Source organism: Apteryx mantelli, chromosome 4 (assembly GCF_036417845.1).
Source record: "Apteryx mantelli isolate bAptMan1 chromosome 4, bAptMan1.hap1, whole genome shotgun sequence".
In the NCBI taxonomy this organism is placed as follows: Eukaryota; Metazoa; Chordata; class Aves; order Apterygiformes; family Apterygidae; genus Apteryx; species Apteryx mantelli.
Window position 1 is genome coordinate 60,236,252 of NC_089981.1, and position 22,464 is coordinate 60,258,715.

The 22,464-nt window shown below is 35.4% G+C and overlaps 1 protein-coding gene across 1 annotated transcript in view; it reads left to right on the forward strand.

Annotated features, from left to right (window-relative positions):
- Positions 1-22,464, forward strand: part of AKAP6 (A-kinase anchoring protein 6) — a 232,505-nt gene that overhangs the window by 169,799 nt on the left and 40,242 nt on the right. Inside the window, exons 9-10 of the mRNA XM_067295590.1 lie at positions 10,692-10,838; positions 14,305-14,529. Of these exons, the coding sequence (XP_067151691.1) occupies positions 10,692-10,838; positions 14,305-14,529 (372 nt within the window). The remainder of the gene's footprint in view (positions 1-10,691; positions 10,839-14,304; positions 14,530-22,464) is intronic.

Sequence of the window (22,464 nt, forward strand, 5' to 3'; positions counted from 1 at the left end):
ACGAAGTTGGACTTCTCCTAATGCTAGAAATATTTTTTGAAATAGCTGTTTCTGTATCATTCATACAGCCATAGTTTATGCTGTGTCAGCATTTCCATTATAAATTTGCTCTTGAAGGAGGCTTGTAGCTGATCATAAAAATAATTTTTCAGCTTGATAATTTTTCTTTTATTATAAAAGTACTAAATTTTTCCTAAAATAGTATTGCAAACTAAACGTAGAATTCTTAACAATTTTCAAAATTCAGCTTAAAATGGGATTAGCCCACTGTTAACACAGATGACGACATTAGGATGGTAACTTTTGCATTTTATTTTAATAAGAAACTAATTTGTACTAGGAAAGTGAATAGCTATTCACTGTTATGTCTCTTCAAGTGTTCAGTATATGTCTGTCTGGAGATGATACTGAGTAATTAACTACATAAATTTCTTTTTAACATGCTTTAAAAATAGTTTTGGTGCAGTACATTATAATTGCATGGCTGTAGGAGAAATGATGATGGTTGCCAGTGTTATAGATAGTCAGTGAAGATGTTTTAGCACTCCTTGTGGACCTGCTGAGTGTGCCAACTTTGACATAACTCAAGGGAAATTATAAGAAACAAAACAAAGAGCACATTATAGAAACTATTAGCTTTCACTTTACTTAATACAGTACTGTATGTGCATGTAAAATAAAACTGATATTTTTCATTATAACTTTGGGGCAAATTGAGAAATCTGCTGTCAACATCAGATTGTGCCTTTCTGATCAGTACCTAGATGGGGCCTCTAACAGATAGGTGCAAGTTCTCCCATGTAGAAAAAATTTCGCATACTTCAAACGTCTTGTTGTTACCCTAGATACTACAGGTCAGGAGAACTTGGATCCACATATTCTGAGGTTAGAGACTGAGCAAGCTGGATGTAGAGTGTGTCTAGTCTTGACTTGAGTAGGGAGGTGGCCATTCACCAGCCTGCAGAGCTGTCAGCACAGGCCAGTGCTATTTTTTCTTTTATCATGGCTGACAAGGCATAGTAGCATGACATTACAGGAGTCAATGTGCCTTAAGAGGAGGGATACTGGAGCCATCAGGGACCGAGAAGTCCTTTGTGGATTCTCCTGGCCTTCAGCAAAGACTTTGCATTCTATCCATGTCCATCTGAGGATTTCTGATATCAGTTTGGCTCTTCTTGCAGTGGGAAATTTCTTTTCCCGTGAAACAATATAGGAAATAGGAGAGAAGAAGGACCTCAAGATTTTCTACCGTCAAGCATGTCCCAGTAGGTATTGCTAGAAGAAAGGATAATTTATTTGTCACTTTTCAGTCAGACTTAACTCACAAGAGGCTGTTACTGACCGCCATTAGCATTCTGGCTGAGTAATAATGGAGGGACGACTTTAGAAGAGTGACTCTGTGAAAGATAAATGCAAAGGAGCATCCATTTCAAAATAAAATGATGCCTGTAATACACAGTCTGACAGTAGTAGGTACATTTGGAATTAAATCTTTGTGTAGAGGAGTTCCGATTTTGTGTTTCATACATACTGCGAAACTAGGCACAGCTTAGCAGGAGGGAGGATGAGTTGAGATCTTCAGGTTATAAATTAGTTTCTTTGGTTACTTTCTTAAATGTCTCCATAATATTGTAATGTATTTTATTTTGTAAAAGTGTAGCTATATTGGATTTGGTACATGTAGGGTCAGCATTTCAGAATATTATACCAGGGAGATGTGAAACTTCACCGTTTTGTTTCCAGGTCAAGCAGTTTCCCTGCCATCAAGTACATTTTCTAGTCAGTAATGGGCTAACTACCATCTACACCGATATTTTGGAATCCTCCTTACTCTGTGGTTTTTCCTCAGTAAATATACATGTGCACTGATCCCAAGATATAGTAGATATTAAGTCCTGAAGAACACTATTTTTATCTTACATCAATACTTTTCCAGGCAACTAAATAAATGTAAATTAAGCTAAATCTAAATTTGGTGTTTTAAGCATGTCTATAGATTGCATCAATATTAGTCTGTGGCAAAAGACACACCTCTGGTGTGAAGTGTGAAAAAACAACATGGTAGTCAAAGCTCTAACAGTATTGTTGCAAGCAATGCAGGATGAATCTCAGAAATTCCTTAGTACATCATTGGCCAAAGATCCCAGTTAAATAAACAATCTACCAGATCAAGATGCTGTTATAACTTGAAGTACACTGTGTGTACTTCACACTGTGAAGTACAAACTGTGTGGCCTTCCCTGAACTGCATGATAACCTGTATTGTGGGACCATGCTCTAATATCATCTGCCAGGGTTTGTCTTCATTTGTAGATGGGCCACCGTTTATACATCTAATGGAATCTTATGCACCTGATATTTGATTACCGTTGCTATAGGAATTCAAACTGCTGTATTTTTGGCTATATGTTCTTAGCAATTTAATTATATTTAAAATCTGGTTAATAGTGTAGTAAATAACCGGTATTGCTACAAAATTGCATTGTGAAGGTAATGGGATTGAATTTCAACACAAGTTGACACTCAATTAAAATTTCCATATATCTAGTGAATTAGCCAGTTCTTGGCTGCTGTATTAGGGTGGATGTCTTCCTGCTTAACTGAACACTGAGCAAGACAGGCAAAGTGCATAATAAAGCCAAATCAAGACTTAATATACCCACTCAAATTTTTATTGTTTGCATCAAGTAGAAAGCTTGCAGAACAAACTCAGGATGTGGGATGTGATTGGAAAAAATTTAAAATAATCAGTATTTAAATGCAATTCCTCTATATTTACAGTAATAAAGCTGAAAAAAAGAGAAGCCCTTAAAACTTCTTACTGAATTACGGCCATCAGCCAGTAGATCCATGGGGCTTGTTCGGCTAAAAGCCACAACAGAGTTTGTAATGCAGTGATGTAATCTTGGCTTTGTGTCATTTATATTCAACCTAAAAAAAACAATTTTCCTGAATAGACAGGCTGACAACAATATTGTTCAGTGTTGGTTTTTATTTGGATTGTTTCCAAATGGTTCATATGCCTCCACAGTAACACACCATGCCTGCTCAAGTTTTTACTCTGAATTCCTAAGTTTCCCCTTTTTCTTGTATTTTATTTTGCTTTTAAAGTCCCAGTTATGTTTGTGAAACTAACCAGCTTGGCCACAAAATTAGGATGTATCTTGCAGAGTGCATTCATTTTACTTTTTGCATATTTTTCCTGAGGTCATGTCAAGGTTAGTTTGAATTCCATCCTACATTAAGACTTCTTTCACAGCTATTTAGCTCTGCAGCCTACTCCCCGCTGGGGTCTGCCCCTTGGGCACGTCAAAGCTTCAGACCTGACAAATCACACACAGATGAAGCTGTACAGTTTTTTAAACAGTTTAATCAGTAACGTTTTTTTCTTTACACTATACTTTTTTTCACTGGAGTTTATTCTCTGAATTGCAATATCCTGAAGACTGATTTCCGTATGGAAAATTCCCTTTCACAGCCGAGTTCTAAAAGAGAAATGGCATTGTACAGTACGTGCCGCTCAGAGTCTTCCAGAAACTGAAAGTACTGCAGATACTCTTAATTAGTAATAAGCTATAGCTCCTTGTCTAATAACTGTAATTGTATTGTTAACATCTATTTGCACAGAAGAGCCTAAAACTATAAAGGCTGATAAATATGCAAAATTTATCATCCATATTGTGAACCCGTTAGTTATACAGGAGAGCTGTTAGTTGCTCACAGGAACAAACTTTCTGTCATCTTTGGGACTACTCAGATGAGTAAATGTTCATCGGTGTCAAGAAATGAGTCTGTGCTTTAACAGCAATCCTTATGGGACTTGAGAAATTTTAAGTGGGTGTATATGTGTACATATATAATTAGCTTCACAACTATATACAAGGCTTTCACCACCTACATTCATGCACAAACACACACACCCCATGTATATGCCAGTGCGCAGAAAACTATTGGAGTGTATATTGCAGCTTGCAGGTGAAAATAGATTTTCTAAAATTCTTAGCTGTAAAATGCTATCTGCATTTTAGCATTTTGTGAAACTAATGGTGCAACACCATTTCCTGTTTAATTGATGAAGTTAAAATGCTTGGCTGCTAATGAGTGTATTAGCAAACAATATACCCTTAACAAGCTTAAGCAGCTCAGGATTTTAAAAAGCAGCTTACTGTCCTCCTCATTTTTATAAGACAAAATGTACTGCCTTCTACAAATTGCTTGATCGGCTGATGAAGTACTATAATTATAGTTGTATTGCAGTTTTGACAAAGCCACAATAACAGATTGTAGTTTAGTCCCCACTCTAGGCACACAACTCTTTGCATTACAAAACCCAGTTTTACTGGTCTAATTCTTACTGAGAACAAAAGGCACCTGGAGATGTTAACTATATGCTAAAAGAAAACTTGAAATCTAGGAAATAATAATATTGAAGCATGACTTTTCTTCTTGCCGTTAGTTCATTGGGAATGGTATCTAATGAAGAGTCGTCTAAAGGGTTGCTTGTTTGGAACTAATTAAAGACAGATATCCTAAATAGAAAAAGGATCATGGGAATTACATTAGGTGTCTGGAGACTTGTTATTCTTTTGGTACTCTGAGTAGATTGTGGAAGTTGTTAGGGATTTGAGAAATAAGGCAAGCTAATAAAAAAGTTCTATTTTTCTGGTTATTGGCCAACTATTGTATTTTTGTTTGCAATAAGATTTGTGCCAACAGGCTAGAGGCTTGAATAAAACATTTAAACATTTGTGCATTAACACATTATGGTGAAAAGAGAGTCTTGTGCTTTCACTCAGTGCATTTCAGCCTTCAATTAATGTGAAAGCACTACAATGCCTATGCAACTTCTCTTGCCTAGTGGTGCACCATTTATCATTGCAGTTTTACATTGACCTTGACACCCACTTCATTAGAATAAAGATTGTCTACCATTTAGGTTACATTGTTCCTCTGCACAGAGACCCCATGCAAATTTCTGTTCAGATAGAAGAGCTGTGAGCCTGTCAGAGGTCATCTGCATTAAATGATTGCAGCTATTTTCCAACTGCTTCTTTTCATTCTACTCAATTCAGGCTAGGAGGATCAATCAAGCCCTCTGCCTGAAACAGTGGGACTGCTGGGAATATAACTGTTTTTGGTAGTAGTGGATATGCCCTAAACAGTATTAAATATTTAATATAAATTCATTAAAGGGCATACAAAGTCTTCAAAAAGATAGTACATTTATAGTAAAATTTAAAGGATTGGGATCACCTTCCTTAAAAAAAGGCAGAGCAACGGCTACTGACTGCATAATTTTTTAATGTAGGAAAAATTTAGTTCATGAAGTTACTTAATCTTTCTTTCAACATATTTATTTCACTGGCTGCTGGAAAAGGGAATCTGTAGCAGAAGTATAATCCACATTTGCTACTTTCTGAAATAGAAAATCAAGGTGTCTGTGGGGGTTTATGACAAAAGTGCTAAGATTTGTTTTCTTTTACCTGCATGCGCGCACACACCCACACATGCACATACACATAAACACATATTTTACTACTGTGCTTATTTGTGTGTGGTGGGGGGGGGAAGCAAATGGAAATAAGTTAGCGCTCTCCTTCTTGAGTTTTCTGAGTGATATAATTGGAATTAAATTATTAATGGGAGATACTTAAAAAAAGATTGTTTTATGATCTTCTATTAGAGAATTTGCAATTCATTTTAATATTTGTAGTTTGATTTATATTAAAGATAATGCAATCTATGTCCAATTAACAATACATAGCCAATGTAATATGATTTCCAGATCATGCAAATGGAATAAGCTAGAAGAGGAAAAACTGATTCTTAACCTCAGATGTAATTTACTGTGTGAGTTCTGGCAATTTTAAATGACATTGCACTTTTTAATTTTTCCAAAGGCTCAGCAGCAAATTTATCCCAATCAAGAAAGCCTATTATTAATTTACAAGGACAATTGTAGGAGTCTTCATAATTTCCCTGTGCAATTATTTGCCATAAATCGCTAGTAGTGAAATACATGGAGTTTGCAAGAAACAGCGACTGCTATTTATCTAGACAGATCACTCATCCAAGATCTTGAATGTTGTCCAGAGGTTCTAGTAGTATTGACAGCATAAGAAATATAACCAAGCTTCTAGATGGTTTCTAAAATGTTTCACCCTGATAGTACCAAAAAGGTGGAAGCTTTAAGAGCTATTGTGAAGGGGAGGCTGGCCTCTAGCAGATTCCTTCACTTTGCTTGTATACAGCTGAGCTTTGGACCCTGGACTTTGGAATAAAAAGACTCTTTGTTCATCACTGAATGGCATTAGGCATGGGCTTCCTAAGGGGCCACCATGAAGCCTAGCATGAAGAGTGCAAACATTATCCAGAAAGCAAAGTGAGAATGTGTGTGAGGAGATGATGGACAAATATCGTTACATATGCATTGCTATATGTTTATATATATTTATAATTCAGGTGTGGTGAATATGCTTTTGAAGTATTTATTACTCAAATTTATGCCGGTAGTATGTATTTTGTGAATGTGTGCCAACGGTGACTATACGTGCACATATATACACTGCACACGTGTGTGTGTGTGTGTTTCTGTCTGCAGCGGTTGAATCATTCTAACAGGCACGTTTTTCAAAATGTGAAGATATAATCCAGGTAAAAATAAAATTGCAGTCCTGATGAGAGTTGTGTATTATACAGTGTCATTTGATTGAAGATGTATTTTTAGTATGTAACTGATAGAACGCAGAACATCTACAAATAGTACACCCTTATTGCAATAATGGAGAAAGTTCACTGGCTTAATTCTTCTGTACTTCGTAGCCATAGCTCCACTGTGTGTTCAGTATGTCTAGTCTCCTTTCACTATAACCAACAGAAGCACCATACAAAAGTCTTACAATGGATGTCTTAATCTCTCTGTGTGCTTTTAGAGCATTATTTTGAATTCCATCATGCAGGCTTTTTTTCTTTCCTCTTCTGAAGTTTTATTACAACAACAGAATTCCCAGGGAGCTTTAGGGGCAAGGTTCGCATAATATTGCCCTAAAGTTTTGCTCGAGGGGTGGAATCTCTACCCCAGTCCTGATCATCTTTTTGTGGTGTTTCTCTTTCTGAAAGATGCAGCGTGTAGTCTTACAGAGTTGTTAACTGTGTACAGGGTTTTTTTATTATTTACCAGACAGTGCACATCTACGAACCTTTCACGATGATTTCTTTCTCTGACCTCTCAGTGACTAGGCATCTTGTTCCTTAACACTGAGGGAGGCTGAAAAATGCTTGAGTTGCTCAATGTGTGCCTTCTATACCAGTTTCAAAATGGCTTATTCTTCTGGTTTCCATGGTGACAATTAACACTGTTACAAGGCATTGTTCCAGTCTCCATTTGGGCAGAATTTTCGGGTGTGATTTTTCACACAAAAAAAATGTTTTATATAATTTTTAAAGCAAAAAAAAAAGAGCATAGCTTTAGTATGAAGTGTCAAAAAATGTGTCTCAATCAAGCCTGCTAAGATTTCTTAGAATATTTTTATCAGGGGAAATAAGGTTTTAACTTCCTTTGTTTTGGAATTCAACTTCTTGTGGTTTAAATATTCTTGCCAAACTTATTCATGGATAAATGTTACTGTCTTTTTTTAAAGTCCACTATTTTTCTTCTGAGAAATATAGATCAAGTGGAGTGAGAGGGAATAAAAAGTCAAAATTATTTAACTTAGATATCCGTGTTTTGTATTGCTTCAGGAACACAAAATCAGCCATGCATGCACACAGCTAGTCATGCTGTAAATATTTTGCAGTTTTTCCAGTATGTTTTTGTCAGTTTTCGATGTGGCAGGTGTTGTGGGAAATTAAATATATACTCATTAATTTATTATTATAACCATTGTGAGAAATCTTGTGGCTTTAACTTTCTTAATTTCATTTTTGGCTATTAAATAGTAATCTATATCGTAGCATCCGCAGACTGTCACAATAGAGCAGCCCTTGCTCACTTAAAGCGGAGGAAAGAATGAATCTGAAGATTAAATTATCTTCTCACCACAGGATAAAGTAGTCCTACTAGACTAGGGTTGTGCAGCATTGATAGAGCTGGTAGCTAATTTTGTCATGCAACTGCTTAGAGTGTAGGTGTTTAATGGATTAAAAAATAGCATTAGCCATAGCATCTAGTGCTATCAGTTCTTAAACTGTACCTCCTGTACATTAAGCTCTTCCCTTAAATTAAAATACATACTGCATGTTAATTTCCATAAGTGAAACAGTACTGACTCTCAGTCACATACCAATACATCTAATAATGAACTGAATTCTTTCCTCTTTTACTGTTACAGTATAATGCATTTTCTGTCAATCAGCACTTTCATCATGCTTGTTTATACAGTAGGTTACACGGTGAAAAAGACAGTGTACATAAAATCTAGCTTATTTATTTTTTAATGTAATAACCTTTTATAATATGTCACACTATTTGGATTATGCTGCACTGAAGAATTATTTTATCTAGTCCAAAATTAAATGAAACATTTTATGTTAACAAGAACATTGCAGTTAAGAAACATTTGCAACATATTTTATTTCTTTACCAGCCCTACACTGTCCAAGAACATAACGAACCCCAGTCCACTCAGCAACAACTGCCAGTCTATAACAGGTGACAAGTCTTAACTAGCTATGCCTACACCAGTGTCACACAGCTAGAGGACTCCCTCAGTCTATTAATTCACTTGACAAAAGAGAGAGAGTAGCACGAACTGGATTTCTGTGCCTAGCGAATTGGACTCTGGATTCCCCTTGATATTACATGCACTTATGGAAATAATTATGCAAATCCTTTTCAGCTATATCATCTTTAAATAGAAATCAGATTACATATAGAAGATTGTAATCTCCTGCAGTAACCATTCTAGCTGAAAAGGCAATAATATAGGACCAAGAAGAATACTTGTTGAACATTTTAGTCCAATAAAACAGTGTTATCTCTTGGCTGATCCAGTTCCTTAGTGCCAAATCTGATTGTTTCCTAATACTGTACATTTTTAAAACCGTAGCCTCAGTATGCCATGTATCAAAAGACAAGTTCTTTGTAAACAATTCCTTGTTTTTTACTATGCATATTCATGTAATTTTGGATATGCAGACACCTGATCAGTGTTCATTAATAATGAGAAATGGTTTAAATCACCTCATTTAAAACATTTGCTCTATGATCCACAAATGACTAATATTTGCTGAAGTTTACATAATATAAATGATGTGCATGTGTTGTGTAAATGAAAGATTAAAATATGAAACTAACAATATGCAAACATATGCATGGAAATGCTGAGGACCTGTTAGCTGAAACAGTGATTTCACACCTTTCTTATTTTCTTTAAGCTGTCTCCAATTGTATTTTTGTTTTGTTTTCCTACAGAACATGTTCTTGGATCTGGCAAAGGCACCCATGTTTTAAACATTCCTTATTCTAGTTTAATTTTTTTATACTTAGCCCAGTTATTAATATTTTCAATATGAGCTACTATAGCAGTTTTCTTGGCTGGTTTTAAAGAAAGGAAAGCTTAATGTTTAGGATGCAATTTGCTAATAGCTTTGCATAATTTACATATGTATTGTAAACGCCTTTGTAAGAATAGGTGCTGAATTTTCTTCTTTGAATAAAAGGTGCATTTTTGGCCATATCAGGCCTATTTCTGTAAGTATGCTTTGCGTAAGAGCAAGAGGGAATTAGCTTAACTATATGTAGTGTATGTATATGACTATATGCCTGTGTGTTAGGTTTTATTTTCTGATTTACTGTACCAGCTACTGAAACATAATTAATCACTATAGAACTATCATATGTAGTACTCAATATAGGCTTTCAGAGAATAAGGATTTTGAAGAGATTCATTTGCCAGTGTTTCATGTAGACAACACGGCATTTTTTAAAAGTATGTAAGTAATAAACAGCTAAATATTTAGAAGGTCATATTAAAGTAATTTTGGAAGAGACTTCTGTTTTTAATTCTGTTTCCTCTGTCCTTTTTTTAAATGATAAATAGCCTTGCAGGAAATAAAGGGGAGTTGCAGGCTGAAGAAAATATTGGACTGTCTGAGCACTGTGGCTGTTTAGTTTGTGTGCCATTTCACTGTTCCTGTTGGTCGATGCAATAAAATCAAGTTACTGTTGTTCTGTGGCAATGAAGTTACGGCTAATTGTTTTTCTAAGGTGAAATGCTCATGTTTTCACATGCCTTAGTTTTTGAGGCCCATATATAAGTCAGAATCCAGAATGAGAGAGAGAAGAAATAAACTGTACAGGAAGCATAATTATGAAATTATTTTCTTGTTTTTTTCCCAATGGAAACCATCAGTATTTCTCACTGAAACAGCACATTTAAAAAATAAGACAGCAACCGATTTGAGTGAGACAAAGGCAGATCAAGCTTCAGATGAGGGAGTTTTAGGAGATCTGTCCGGTATTACTATATGTGATCAACTGCCTTCATATGCACATCACCCAGAAGACAAACTGTTTGGTACCTAAATCTCACCAGATGTGTCATCAGAAGGTTGCGTGCTAAAAGAAAGAAAAAAAAAGGAAGAGGATGGCACTGTGAGCATGATCATAACTGGGCATATAAAATTAATGTTTAAATTTTTATAGAGAAAACTCTTCTCAGCAGCTAATATTATCTTTTTTTTCATTTTAGAGATACAATGTAGAAATGTCAATCAGGCTCCCGAAAAAGATGGAACTGCGTAGTAAGGTTGAAGCTCTGAAGAAAAGTGGTGTTTTACTACCAAATGATCTCCTTGAAAAAGTGGATTCAATTAATGAAAAATGGGAACTGCTTGGGGTATTTGCATTTTTATTACTGTTTGTGGGTTATGTGTACATTTTTGTGTTTTGAAGTACGCTGTCTGTCTGATTTCTAATTTGAGGCACAAATATCTCTCTCTTTCAATTCGCCACGTACATTTCAAACAAGTTACTCATGCTATTATAAAAACTCCATAGTGTTTTCCTCTTCTGTTGATTTTTTTTTATTCCATGCTTGTCTCCTGTCTAACTTTAATAATTTTAGTTCTTTAATACATAAAAAATGTAAGTAAAATATGCCGTGTATTATGGGTATGCACCAAGTCAACTATAATGCAGTATATCTGATATACACTGACTGTCATGCTTGAGTGAATGTTAATAGAATTTATTCTGAAGGTACATGTTAGAGACATCTACTGTTTAACTATTTACTATACCCTTAAGATGAAAAGTGGGGTTGTCACTGCATATTTCGGGTCACACTGATGGCTCAAAAACAAATATGCAAATTCAGTACAAATCTGAATACCTGAAGCTAAGAATACAACCAGGGATGTGTTTCATGCTGCTGTATTCAGCTCACTTTTGACAAAAGCCAAAAAAAGTTTCATGTAATTCATTTCACGCTATGATGGGCTGGGTCTCAGCCAAAGAGTGAGATATAAGAATCTGGCAAAAAAAGCAATATAGTGATTCTGTTACCCAGAGACCAGTGATGGCACCGTGCCGGAGACACTATTGTCCTATTGTTGTAAAACAGCTGAGAGAGAGAGAGGTCAAACTATATATTTTTCCATCCACTTCTCTCCTTAATTACCTTCACTTCAAATCAAGGGTAAGATAAATTTATAAATTACTTTAAATGATTAATTATAGATGTGTGATATTAGCAATACGGTTATATTGCATAATTTTGCATGCTATTATCTTAGTTTAAAAAACATTTCTAATATATTGCAAGTAAGCTGTATGTACAACCTGCCAACATCATTTTAAATACTGACTTGTGTCACTTTAGCTTATTTGGTAATGCAATAACCATTTTACAGAGGGTGGGGCTTTTTTAGCTGATTACAGCTGTTTCTAATTACTTGATTCTTTAAATGGGGAAATTGTCAGAAAATGATAGAAGTTGTCTTATACCTAGTTAGTTTATTACTTGTAAAAAGTAATATGCAGCATCACCAGGTGCATTTTCACAGTATTTGAACATGAGTAAATTTACTACTAATAAAAAACAGGTCTTACTAACCCATTTTTTTAAATATAAACATAACAGCTTTTTTTTTTTCATTTTCATTGTAAGCCTTATACATTTATGACTTTTAATGTATTTAATCACTTTAATTCAGTGGCACTGATTACAGCTGGTAGGTTATAAAACTTTAAGATAAACAACTGATCAATAATTCTAGAAGTCTAGAAACACCTTCTTAAAAAAAAATCATTTCTCAGTATGTTAAAATCAAAATATACCTTTAGATCAAATTTTGCCATTAATTTCAGCATTTATACAAAAATAAAAAATAAGTATTACTGTTTTCCTGCTAAATGCAATTTCATGAATAATAAGCAGAGTTTGATAGAGTTTTGTATAATTTAATAAAAACCTCTGCAGAAACTAACAGCACTAGGCATACTGTTTTAATTGGCATGATTACATTTTAATTGGCATGAAAAAAATTAAAGACAAGGATTTTAACTTCTAACAATGGTAAAATAGAGGGATATGGTTCTTAATATTACTTTCATCTAAGGTGAACAGTGTGGAATGGAAATACATTAGAATGAAATGTCAGTGGTGCGTACAGTTTAATCTGTGAAATTTTGTCCCCTGTGCTGAATATTACTCTGTCTCAACTGCATATTAAACAACCCTATCAAGGCAGGCATTGGCATCTGCTGTGCTGACACAAATTGTGAATTAAATGAAATTGATGTCCTCTGTCGTATATTTATGAAGACGGACCATTCTCTGAAGTATTCTGTTTATGAAGAATTTATGATTGCAAACTGTTCCAGAACAAAAAAGTGGCAATAAATTCTTTTTTGTGACCCTACCCTCCAAGGGCATTGATTTCACCTCCTGCTGCTACTTTTGTTACAGCATAAAAACAATAGCTAGTGCCGGATTCCACTGAGGGTCTTCAAATTATCAATATTTGCACCATGAAAATAGAAGGGTGTTGCCAAGAAAGCATGTTTTTCAGTTATGATCTCCTAAAGATGTTATTTACAGAATGCTACATAATAGATTAATGTCTGTTGATCTAATTTTATTTTTTTTTAAAGCTTATTTTTGGAGGTTAATTTCATCATTATAAATTATATTCCAGTGAGTTTCTAAAGCATATATTTTCAACAGACAGCCATACTGGGTCACCTAAAACTGTATCTTCATGTTACAACAATTAACCACTGCTAATTATCAGTTTAAAAGGTTATTGGATGTGATTGTCAGTGTATATTCAATATTCTACAATCAGTAACACAGATCTAGTGCTTATAATAAGTGTCAGACTGACAGCCTCTTATAGGTCAGATAAAATACTGCTTATCATAGAAGAAGCAGACAACAGTATATCTCCCTTGTGATGTTAAAGGATTGCCTTTCAAAATACTGAAAAGGAAGGTAACTTTCTATCCTTGGCCCCTTCAGAATATTCATCATGCTCACAATGTCCACTATCAAAATGTTATTCAGTGGTTCTTTTATTAGAAATACTACCCTGAAAAGCTGTAGGAAGTTGATTTCATTAGATCAGACATGAATGTTTATTCTGGTCCATTATTTTTCAAGTGGATGCTTAACATGAAGAACTTAAATCCAAATTTAGTTACCTAAATAACTGGCTTGATGTTCAGGAACATTGAGGCCGTGCATTTTCTAGCCTGTTGGTGTCTGAGTGAATTTATGCACTTTTAAAAGCAAACAAGCTCTTTTGTGATCTAACTGTTCCTGTATTCAACCTTAGGGGGTCTACAAGTTTGGAAACCATAACCTGACAGCTCATCCTCAGAAAAAACATTTTAGTATTTCAGTGTTTCCTTAAAAATGTAGACTGTACCTTGGTTAAAAGTTTGGTGAATTCGGTGCTTGCCATAGTTTCCATTCTCACTGCCTAGGAACCAGTAAGTCTTATGGTCACAGATGTATAAGGCAACTGACAAATTCTGTAGGGTAACTACTTCGCAAAGTTATGTACCATTTTGTCGTCTTTGTCCATAGTGGTTCTTAATAAACATGGATTTATCATGCTTCCAGCAAAGTCAATGGGCTTGTCCATTGACTGCAGAGAGAGCAGCACTGGGGCAGAAGTGAGAAACAAGGATGCAAAGAATGAGATTGAAACAAGGATACAAAGAATGAAATTAATTGATATTAGTAGTAATTTAAAAAAAGCCCTCTAATCTTCTAACAGATGCTTCTTGTTTCACACTAACCTGTATATGTTTTGGTACATAAGACTAATCTGTGTTTTCTTTATCTGATGCGTTAGGAAACCCTAGGAGAGAAGATCCAAGACACAATGGTAGGGCACAGTGGGTTAGGTCCACGTGACCTGCTCTCGCCTGAAAGCGGCAGCCTGGTAAGGCAGCTGGAGGTCAGGATCAAAGAGCTGAAAGGGTGGCTGAGAGATACAGAGCTTTTCATCTTCAATTCCTGTCTGAGACAAGAAAATGAAGGAACAATGAATGCTGAGAAACAACTGCAATATTTTAAGGTAATAAAAAAACAATCACAGTTTTCATAGAGAGACTTCTCTTTATAATAGGATAAAATATTTATCTGATACATTAAATAATCCAATGCATGTACATATGTAATCATACATTCATATTTTCACATACATTTTTGTACCATGCGTTCATTCATTTTGGATTTTATTGATTGTTAACAATGACATCTGTTTCTTAGACTATTTAGAGGGCTAATAACACCAAAATTTGAAACGCAATGTGGGTCTTCCATTCTACCTGACTCTGAACTTGGGTTTTGCCATGAAAAGCCTCACTATTTATTTCACTTCCCACAACAGTTTATTTTAATTAATGTGTTGTGTGATGTTCAGTTTAATAGCCTATTTCTCTGCACATCTGAATTAAGAATAGCCCATTTGAAATCACGTTTACAGAGGTATAAATTTAGCATACCTGAGAAAACATTCAAGTTTGGTATGAACAGGTATGTGGAAAAAGACATGTACGCTGTGAGATTTGCAGCAATCTAGGCCACCTCTTGATCCTAAGCCTGGAGAGTTATGGAAAGGAAGGAAAAAATTGTAGTCATTATACTACATTCTGACCGGTAAGCTCCTTCAGCTGAAGGCCAGGATTCAGCTTTGCCAGTGATTTTGTGGAGGTCTATCTTTTGTTCCATTCCCCAAAAGTAGTGAGACAATTTAGGAAAGAGTGCTATTAAGTTAGCAAACAAACCTGGTTGAACCATGTGATTTTCTTCTGTTCATAGCTATCACTGTTAAACAGTTACTCACCTGTGTCATCATCACAGGTCAGTTTACTCTGCAGGTGATCTTTGACCAAAGAAATAAGAAAGAAATCATGAGTAATTGTTGAGCTTTAGAGGTAAAGAGGTTTTTCTCTTCTGCTGGCACATCAGGGTGTCTAGGGCAACAGCACTCTTCAGGTGACAGAGAGTTCATTAAGTGTTTGCCTCAAAGCACAGGTAGCAAACACTTTAAACAAATAATCTTTGCACAGGTGTGTGTTCAAAAAAATAACTGCAGGAAAAGCAACAGTCTTCCCAATTAGATATTCTCTAAGTCTCCCTCTTTTTATGAGGGTTAGAAAGAAGGTTGTGTCCAAGTAGATAAAGTTTTTTCTCTATTCAAGTTTCTGACCATGTCCCTTTGCATGCAGTTTTAAGATTAGCTATGACATCCACATTGTTTTGTATTTTTCTGGTTGGTAGTCTTCTGCTAATGAGGAAAAAAAGCAAATATTCAGGCTGATTCTGTTTGTTCTATGAGTAGATTTAAATGCTAGCTTAAATCCTAATGCAGGACTGTTGATAGACCTGCAGAATCTTGCAGCAACAGATTTGTATTTTCAGTAGGAAATGCTGGATGCTTGTTATTTCTGTGGAAAATTATGGCATTTATTTAAGTACCTAACTATGGATTTAAAAATCCAATTTCAAAAAAACGTATTTTTAAAGTCTTAGCCAGGCATATACACATGAACAGAAATACCATAGCAATGTTTCTTTCATATTTGGAATGTGCATAAATCTTTCAAAGGAAATGTTTTAAAATGTATAAGAAATGATGTCATGCCAAAAACTCTAGAGATGTTAAACAGGATAGTACCACCCACCATGTTGCAACCAGAGTATTTCATTGCTTGGTTGATTATGTATTAATTACATAAATAATACATTAATTATTTTCAAAATGGTAGCCATTCGAGTATAAAAAATAATTACCTATCAAATATGGTAAGAGCACATCACTTTGTCATATATATTAAAACCATCTTTGTCTCATTAAATCTGAAATCCACTATAAGTAAGTTTTCCATTCTTCACTGATCTCCTGGGGAAGTGTATAAAACAGAAAATGGATATAATTAACAATACTGCAATGTATAATACATATATTTGAGAAAGAACATTTAGAACATTTTCAAAAACATTAGCTATGCCACTAGTAGGAAACCTGCTGGGGTTTAGTTTGACTTACTTTCCACTTAACTTAAGAGTTTAACCTTATTACTGCTTTCACTGTGGTAAGTGAATCATTGTTTCCTAATGGAAATTTATTGTACTGCACCATCCTGATTATACACGTAGCCACTGTACACAGAGAAACATTTTTAATAAAATAAACTCAACAATGCTGTTGATTTTCATTCTATCACATTATATTTCAAATTACACTTATGCCTTAGGAAAAACAGTTATTTCATTTTTCAGGGTGTTCTCCTTTCATTTGGCAATTGGAGGACGAATTGAATGTATAGTTCTTATGCAGTTGGGACCTAAGATGAGAAACTGTGTTGTAAGGACAGGTTGTTAAATTCACTAGTACGTAGTTATTTTGATTTCTTTGTTTTCCTTTATAAAAAATCATGTCATATTAACTGGAACATTCTTTTTATTAAAGAATGTACTGCTGCATAAATTTTCTTTTGGAATTTTGCTGTGCAATAATAATACTTAGCATTTCTATAATACCATCAAACGAAGGACCTGTACATGCTGTACAAATATTAGTGAATTAAGTCTCAATAAACCTTTAAGGTAGGTATTATTATCCCCTTTTCAGAAATGAGCGAAATAAAATGCAAGGAGATTAAGTGACTCCTCCAGGCTTTTACAGAAAGTCAATGGCTGTGTTACGATAGAACCCAGCTGCTGTGACCCTAATCTTCTGCTCTAACCACAAGGCTGTCCTTCCTTCCTTCCTTCCTTCCTTCCTTCCTTCCTTCCTTCCTTCTTCTAGATTACCTCTCAGTATATTCCATTTTCATATGCGATTAAATCAGACTGCTTCCTTGTGCAAACCACTGTTACTTGTTTATATTTAAAGTTCAATTCCTGTTGGATATGTTTGGTTGGTTTCTTCCATTATTATTACAATAGTTAGGTATTAGAATTATTAGAATTTTATTAATTGCAGCCATCACCCAACTTGTGGGGTTTTTTTGGTTTTGTGGAAACTCTGTGGTGAAACTCTGCCCCATAATCTCTATGGTCCACCAGCTTTCAGTGCCACTGGCTGCCTCAGACATTTTCACATTTGTTTCCAAAAGAAAAACATTAGCTTTACTTCAGTCTATAGTGACACTTGCTGGCCATTTCACAGCAACATTGAGTGAAATTCCAAATTTAGCCTAATCCAGGCTGCTGTCAAAAAGGGGGAAAGAGTGAAGAGAAGTTGTACAGCATGGAAGTTATTGCTGTAACAGAAGGAATATGGATCTCTTACTCCTGATTTGTTTTCTTCTGTTGCAACTTGAAAAACACATGAAAAACACTAAGAAAATCAAGAGATTGGCTTAATATTCAAGATATTTCTGTAACTACGAGCATATATATTTATTTTATTTATTCGTCTTTTTTATTTTTGATCTGCCTTTTGAGTCCGTAGAGTTCATATTTTCCAGCTTTTCACTGAAACTATAAGGACTAGAATGAGAAACATACTTTCTAAATGAAATACAAGATTCTCAGGTAAATAAATAATTCTAGCAGCTGAAAGACCTAATGTCAGGAGACTAATAATTGACAAAGCTGATTTCCTAACCTAATGATGTACGGCAATTTTGTGGGTCAGGAGAGACTTGGAGCAGGAAAGGATGAGGAGCAATAATAAAAAGAAATTCTCCTTCTTTCATGAAAGTTTTAGTAAATCTCATTATTTGAGTAAAGTCTAGCCAGAAATTTGTGTGCTTGTTGGCTTGTGAGTAGGAGTGTTCTGCCGCATTTGTTTTTATGTGTCTGGGACTTCAAAAAGCATGCTGTTTTCTGTGCAAAATACCCTCCAAAAGAGAGCAAGAGAGCCTAAATAATTAGTCATACATTTCTGTCACTTGTCATAAAACTCATAACTCTAAGTGTTCAATATAAAGAAATGATCCACCAGCATCAGAAAGGTAGTTGTTATCGCTTTTGCTCACAGACCAGCTGTTGAAGAACAAGCTCAGACTTGCAAGGATCTGTCCATCTCAGAAGCCATTCTCAATCATGTGGAACTCAGAAAGTTTCTGTTGCTTGTTGGTAGTCAAATTTATAAAATACCCTGTTCTCTTTGCCCTCCAGCCTTGGTTAAAACACTGAAACAGGATGTTAGCAGAGGTTTCTGACATGATGTTCCTTGGCAACAATAATGTACTTCTTGTAGTTTTCTGATCTGGTTTTATGTGAACCAATAAGCAACATGCTACATTGTCATACCTGTCTCCAAAATCTGTATTTGGGCTTTTAAAAAAGAGTGGCCTGATTTTCAGCAGTTCGGAAAGCCTGTAGTTCCCATTGACTTCGGTCAGTGTATTCATTCCAGAAATCAGACTGTTTATTTGTAACAAAAAATGCTGGAAACATTTTCTCATATAATCTTTCTAAAAGTAAATGGTGTATTGAATTCCATAGCTAGCAGTATTTGTAGCCATTTCTGTTTGCCTTCTAATTAGCGTAAAATACAAATGCTGGTAACTGTACTTCTAATGACTAGACTCACTCAGAAATGTGTGTGTTTTCCACTAAATTTGTGATTAAGCATAGCAGATGACACAATGTCATTAAAAAAAAAGTATTTCTCAGAACCATCTCTTATTGCTCTGATGCCTAAAGCAACTGAACTTTCTGATGAAAAAATATAGATGGCATTAGTAATTAACAATCAGTCAGTTAATCAATACCTTTGTATGGTGCTTTTCATTGTAACTGAAAACTTTGCATGATAGTCAGCACTACCCATTTTAAAAACAATTCAGTTAAACAGAATTCTATCTAATAAAACAGAGTTTCAGAGCATATAACATTATAGCCATATTGAAATCAAAGACAAATTTTAACTTTGAGTAAAGGTTTGAAGACTCAGAGATTTAGAGATTGGACAAATGTATTAACAGTTCCTACAGGTGCCAGAAATCACTTTCACTACTGCATTTTTGATCCTTTGCAATTTTTGGAATGATGTTGCTGGCAGAGCTGCAATCAAAGAATTACAGAAATTCAATGTGCATATAAGAAAAGCATGCAAAACAGTTTCCAACAGAAAGTCCAAAATAAGCGAAGCAGGATTTAATCTTTTTTATATATCTAAGATGATAAAAAAAAACTGTTGTAATAATTTTAATAAATTTCTCAGAAAGAGAGTGTGGCTTCAGAACCCTAAATCTTTTCACAGATGAAGAAACGTTTACCCAAATTCTGTTTGGATTAAATTTTAACAAACTGGAAGTCATACAGTAATATACTTTATGAAAAAAAGGTAGGATTCCAAAGTCAAATATAGCTGGGTGCCATTTACAAAGGATTGAAGTGAACTCCAGCTGAATTTACACGACCCACCATCCCAAAGTGGCACCTCTGTAGAGCACTTATATGAGAATCCAACCTTTTAGTGCTACACCTCTTTACAATAAGGCTGCTGTACATATTTTTTGTCAAAAACGTGGTATTTTGGCCTTAACCCCAAGAAGTGGAGATGTCTTATATCTCAAATTTCAGTTTAATGTACTTATTACTTTCCAGGACAGTTCTTTTTGTGTTTCAATAAGACCTCCCTATTTAAGGGAACAATAATATGAATTATAACTGCCATTTAGAACTAAATATGCTATCTGAGAGAGCAGCTTGCATTCCATCATCCTATTTTGACTGAGCCCTGAACTGTGAATTTCTGAGTTTTATTACTCGCTACTTAGTTTTTAAGCAGTCAAAATCTCAAAATTAATTATAAGTGCTATCTGGTTGTCTAAAACTCTTTTTCCACACAAATCATTTCTGCCTTAGGGCTGCCTTTACTGGCTATCCTTGGGAAAAAAAAGGGACACAGACGATCTAGCCACAAGAGATGGTTAGATCTGGTATGCTGTGGGTTTGCATAGATATATCATAAAACATCTGCATCCAGTTCGAATTCAGTAGTGGCAGTAGGCTTCTGGATGAAGATTGGAGTGTGGGGGGGGGGAGGTTACAAACTATTATGTTATTGTAGTATGATCTTGTTTTTATTTTTGCATTGAGCCCTGAATTCAGCTGAGCTCAGATAAGGTAAAGCACTGAATCCTTTGATAAGGGAGAATGGCCTGGTGGCTATTTTTAGAATACTAGTTCATATTTTACTTCCTTCTTATCTTTTTTTTTATGCACCATCCCCTTATTTCTGATTTACCAAGATGATTACCCTGCAGTCAGCATAGCCATATGATAGAGGCAGGATAAAACAGACAAACTTTAGACACCTACAGTGCTGAGATCTCTGTCTGAGTCTCTTTTATAGTAATTGGAAAGAAATAAATACTTCCAGCATGCAATTTGTCTCTGCTGTTGTAGACGTATGCCTATAAAGGAGATGAACCTCAGAATGCCTGCTTCTAAATGACCAGCTCAGATGTAGATTTCTCCATTAGATCAGCTCAATCCCACTCAAGGAGTCAGCAGGAATACCTTTAAGACCTGAGCATCTGGAAGGTGTCAAGATAACTGCAATCCCAACTCAGAAATATTGACTGCTAATATCCATGAGGTTCTCCCACACTAATTACAACCTTTTTTTTCCCCCCAAAGAGTTGAGCCCCAGTTTCCCTGTCAACCCTCCTGAAAATGCAATAGGGTGCTTGTCTGAACCACTGGCCTTCTTGTTAGCTACAGCTGGTCAGAAGGAAGCAATGGGGCTGAGACACACTCGTCCCTGTCTTCCTTACTTTACAGGGATAGTCTGCATTTAATTCTCATGTCATGAGTGGGCATGTAAGACTCAAGGTCTGACTCAAGCTGAGTAACACAGAGGACATCCTGGCGTACAGAGAAACTGTCCACTGCAAAATAAAACCTGGAATTTTGTTATGGCAAATGGCTTACAGTTCCCTTTCCAGCCTTTCTCATCATTGACTTCTGCAGATTGTCAGCTATATTTCACATCTCAGTCATGGTGTCTTGAAGAGTCAGATATGTGGAAGTGAGAATGGGTGACTTGGCTTCTTCTGAGAGAACATTCTTAGTTCCATCACTTGTTATTGTCAAAATCTTTGAAGATGTAATTCTTTTTCTTCTTTTGACCCACCCAAATGACTCCTAGAAAATGCTACTGCTTATTGTCCTACTGTTGGTCTCTCAGCTTTATTTCCTTTGTTAGTGATAACATATAGAAAAATAAGTACAGTCTGGACTGGAAATATATGAGAGCTAACAAGAATTCACTGTACTGTCTCCATAAGGATCCACTTTATAACTACTGCATGTGATTATACAATTTATTTGACTGTCTATAACTGTCCCTTTGAAGCCATAGTATTGCATTCTCAGGTGCTAATCTCTCCAATATTAGTGGATTATTGATTTAATAGTGTTCTGTGGAGCCATTAAATCCTACTAAGGAGAATTTTCTTTAATTGCTGGATCACTGACCTAGTGGACCATTTGCTAATTTTGGCCTCAGTACCAGACAGGTTTCCCAAATTTCATCTTTACATGTAAGATAATAGATCATCTTCCCAACAGGGTATATTATAGACCATATTAGTACCTGGTATTCACGCCAAATATCATTGCAGACTGCCAGGGAACCCATTGATTTCAGCAGAATTATTTGAAGGGCACGGTGTAATTCAGTATGAGTAGGAATATGAGTGTGAAAAGAACAGGCCTTCAGTATACGTTCTGAAGCATTATTGCAATCCTTATCAGGTATATTATGTATCACAAGTATGAGATGTCAGTCAGGAATGGGATTTGCAGACTGGCAACATATTACTAGAGAGAGCAGAACAGCGTGGATTATACCTGCTGCATAAAGTTAATGGAAGAAAATAAACGTGTATGTAGATTTCTTCACAGAATGATTCCCTTACTGCTCTGCTAGGAAAGTGCTTCATTTCCTCATCTCAGACTAAAACTGAAGGCTTGGCCTCTAATCTGATGGATTTTTTTGTGTTTTTCACCAGCTGATGGCAATGCATTGTCATTTGTA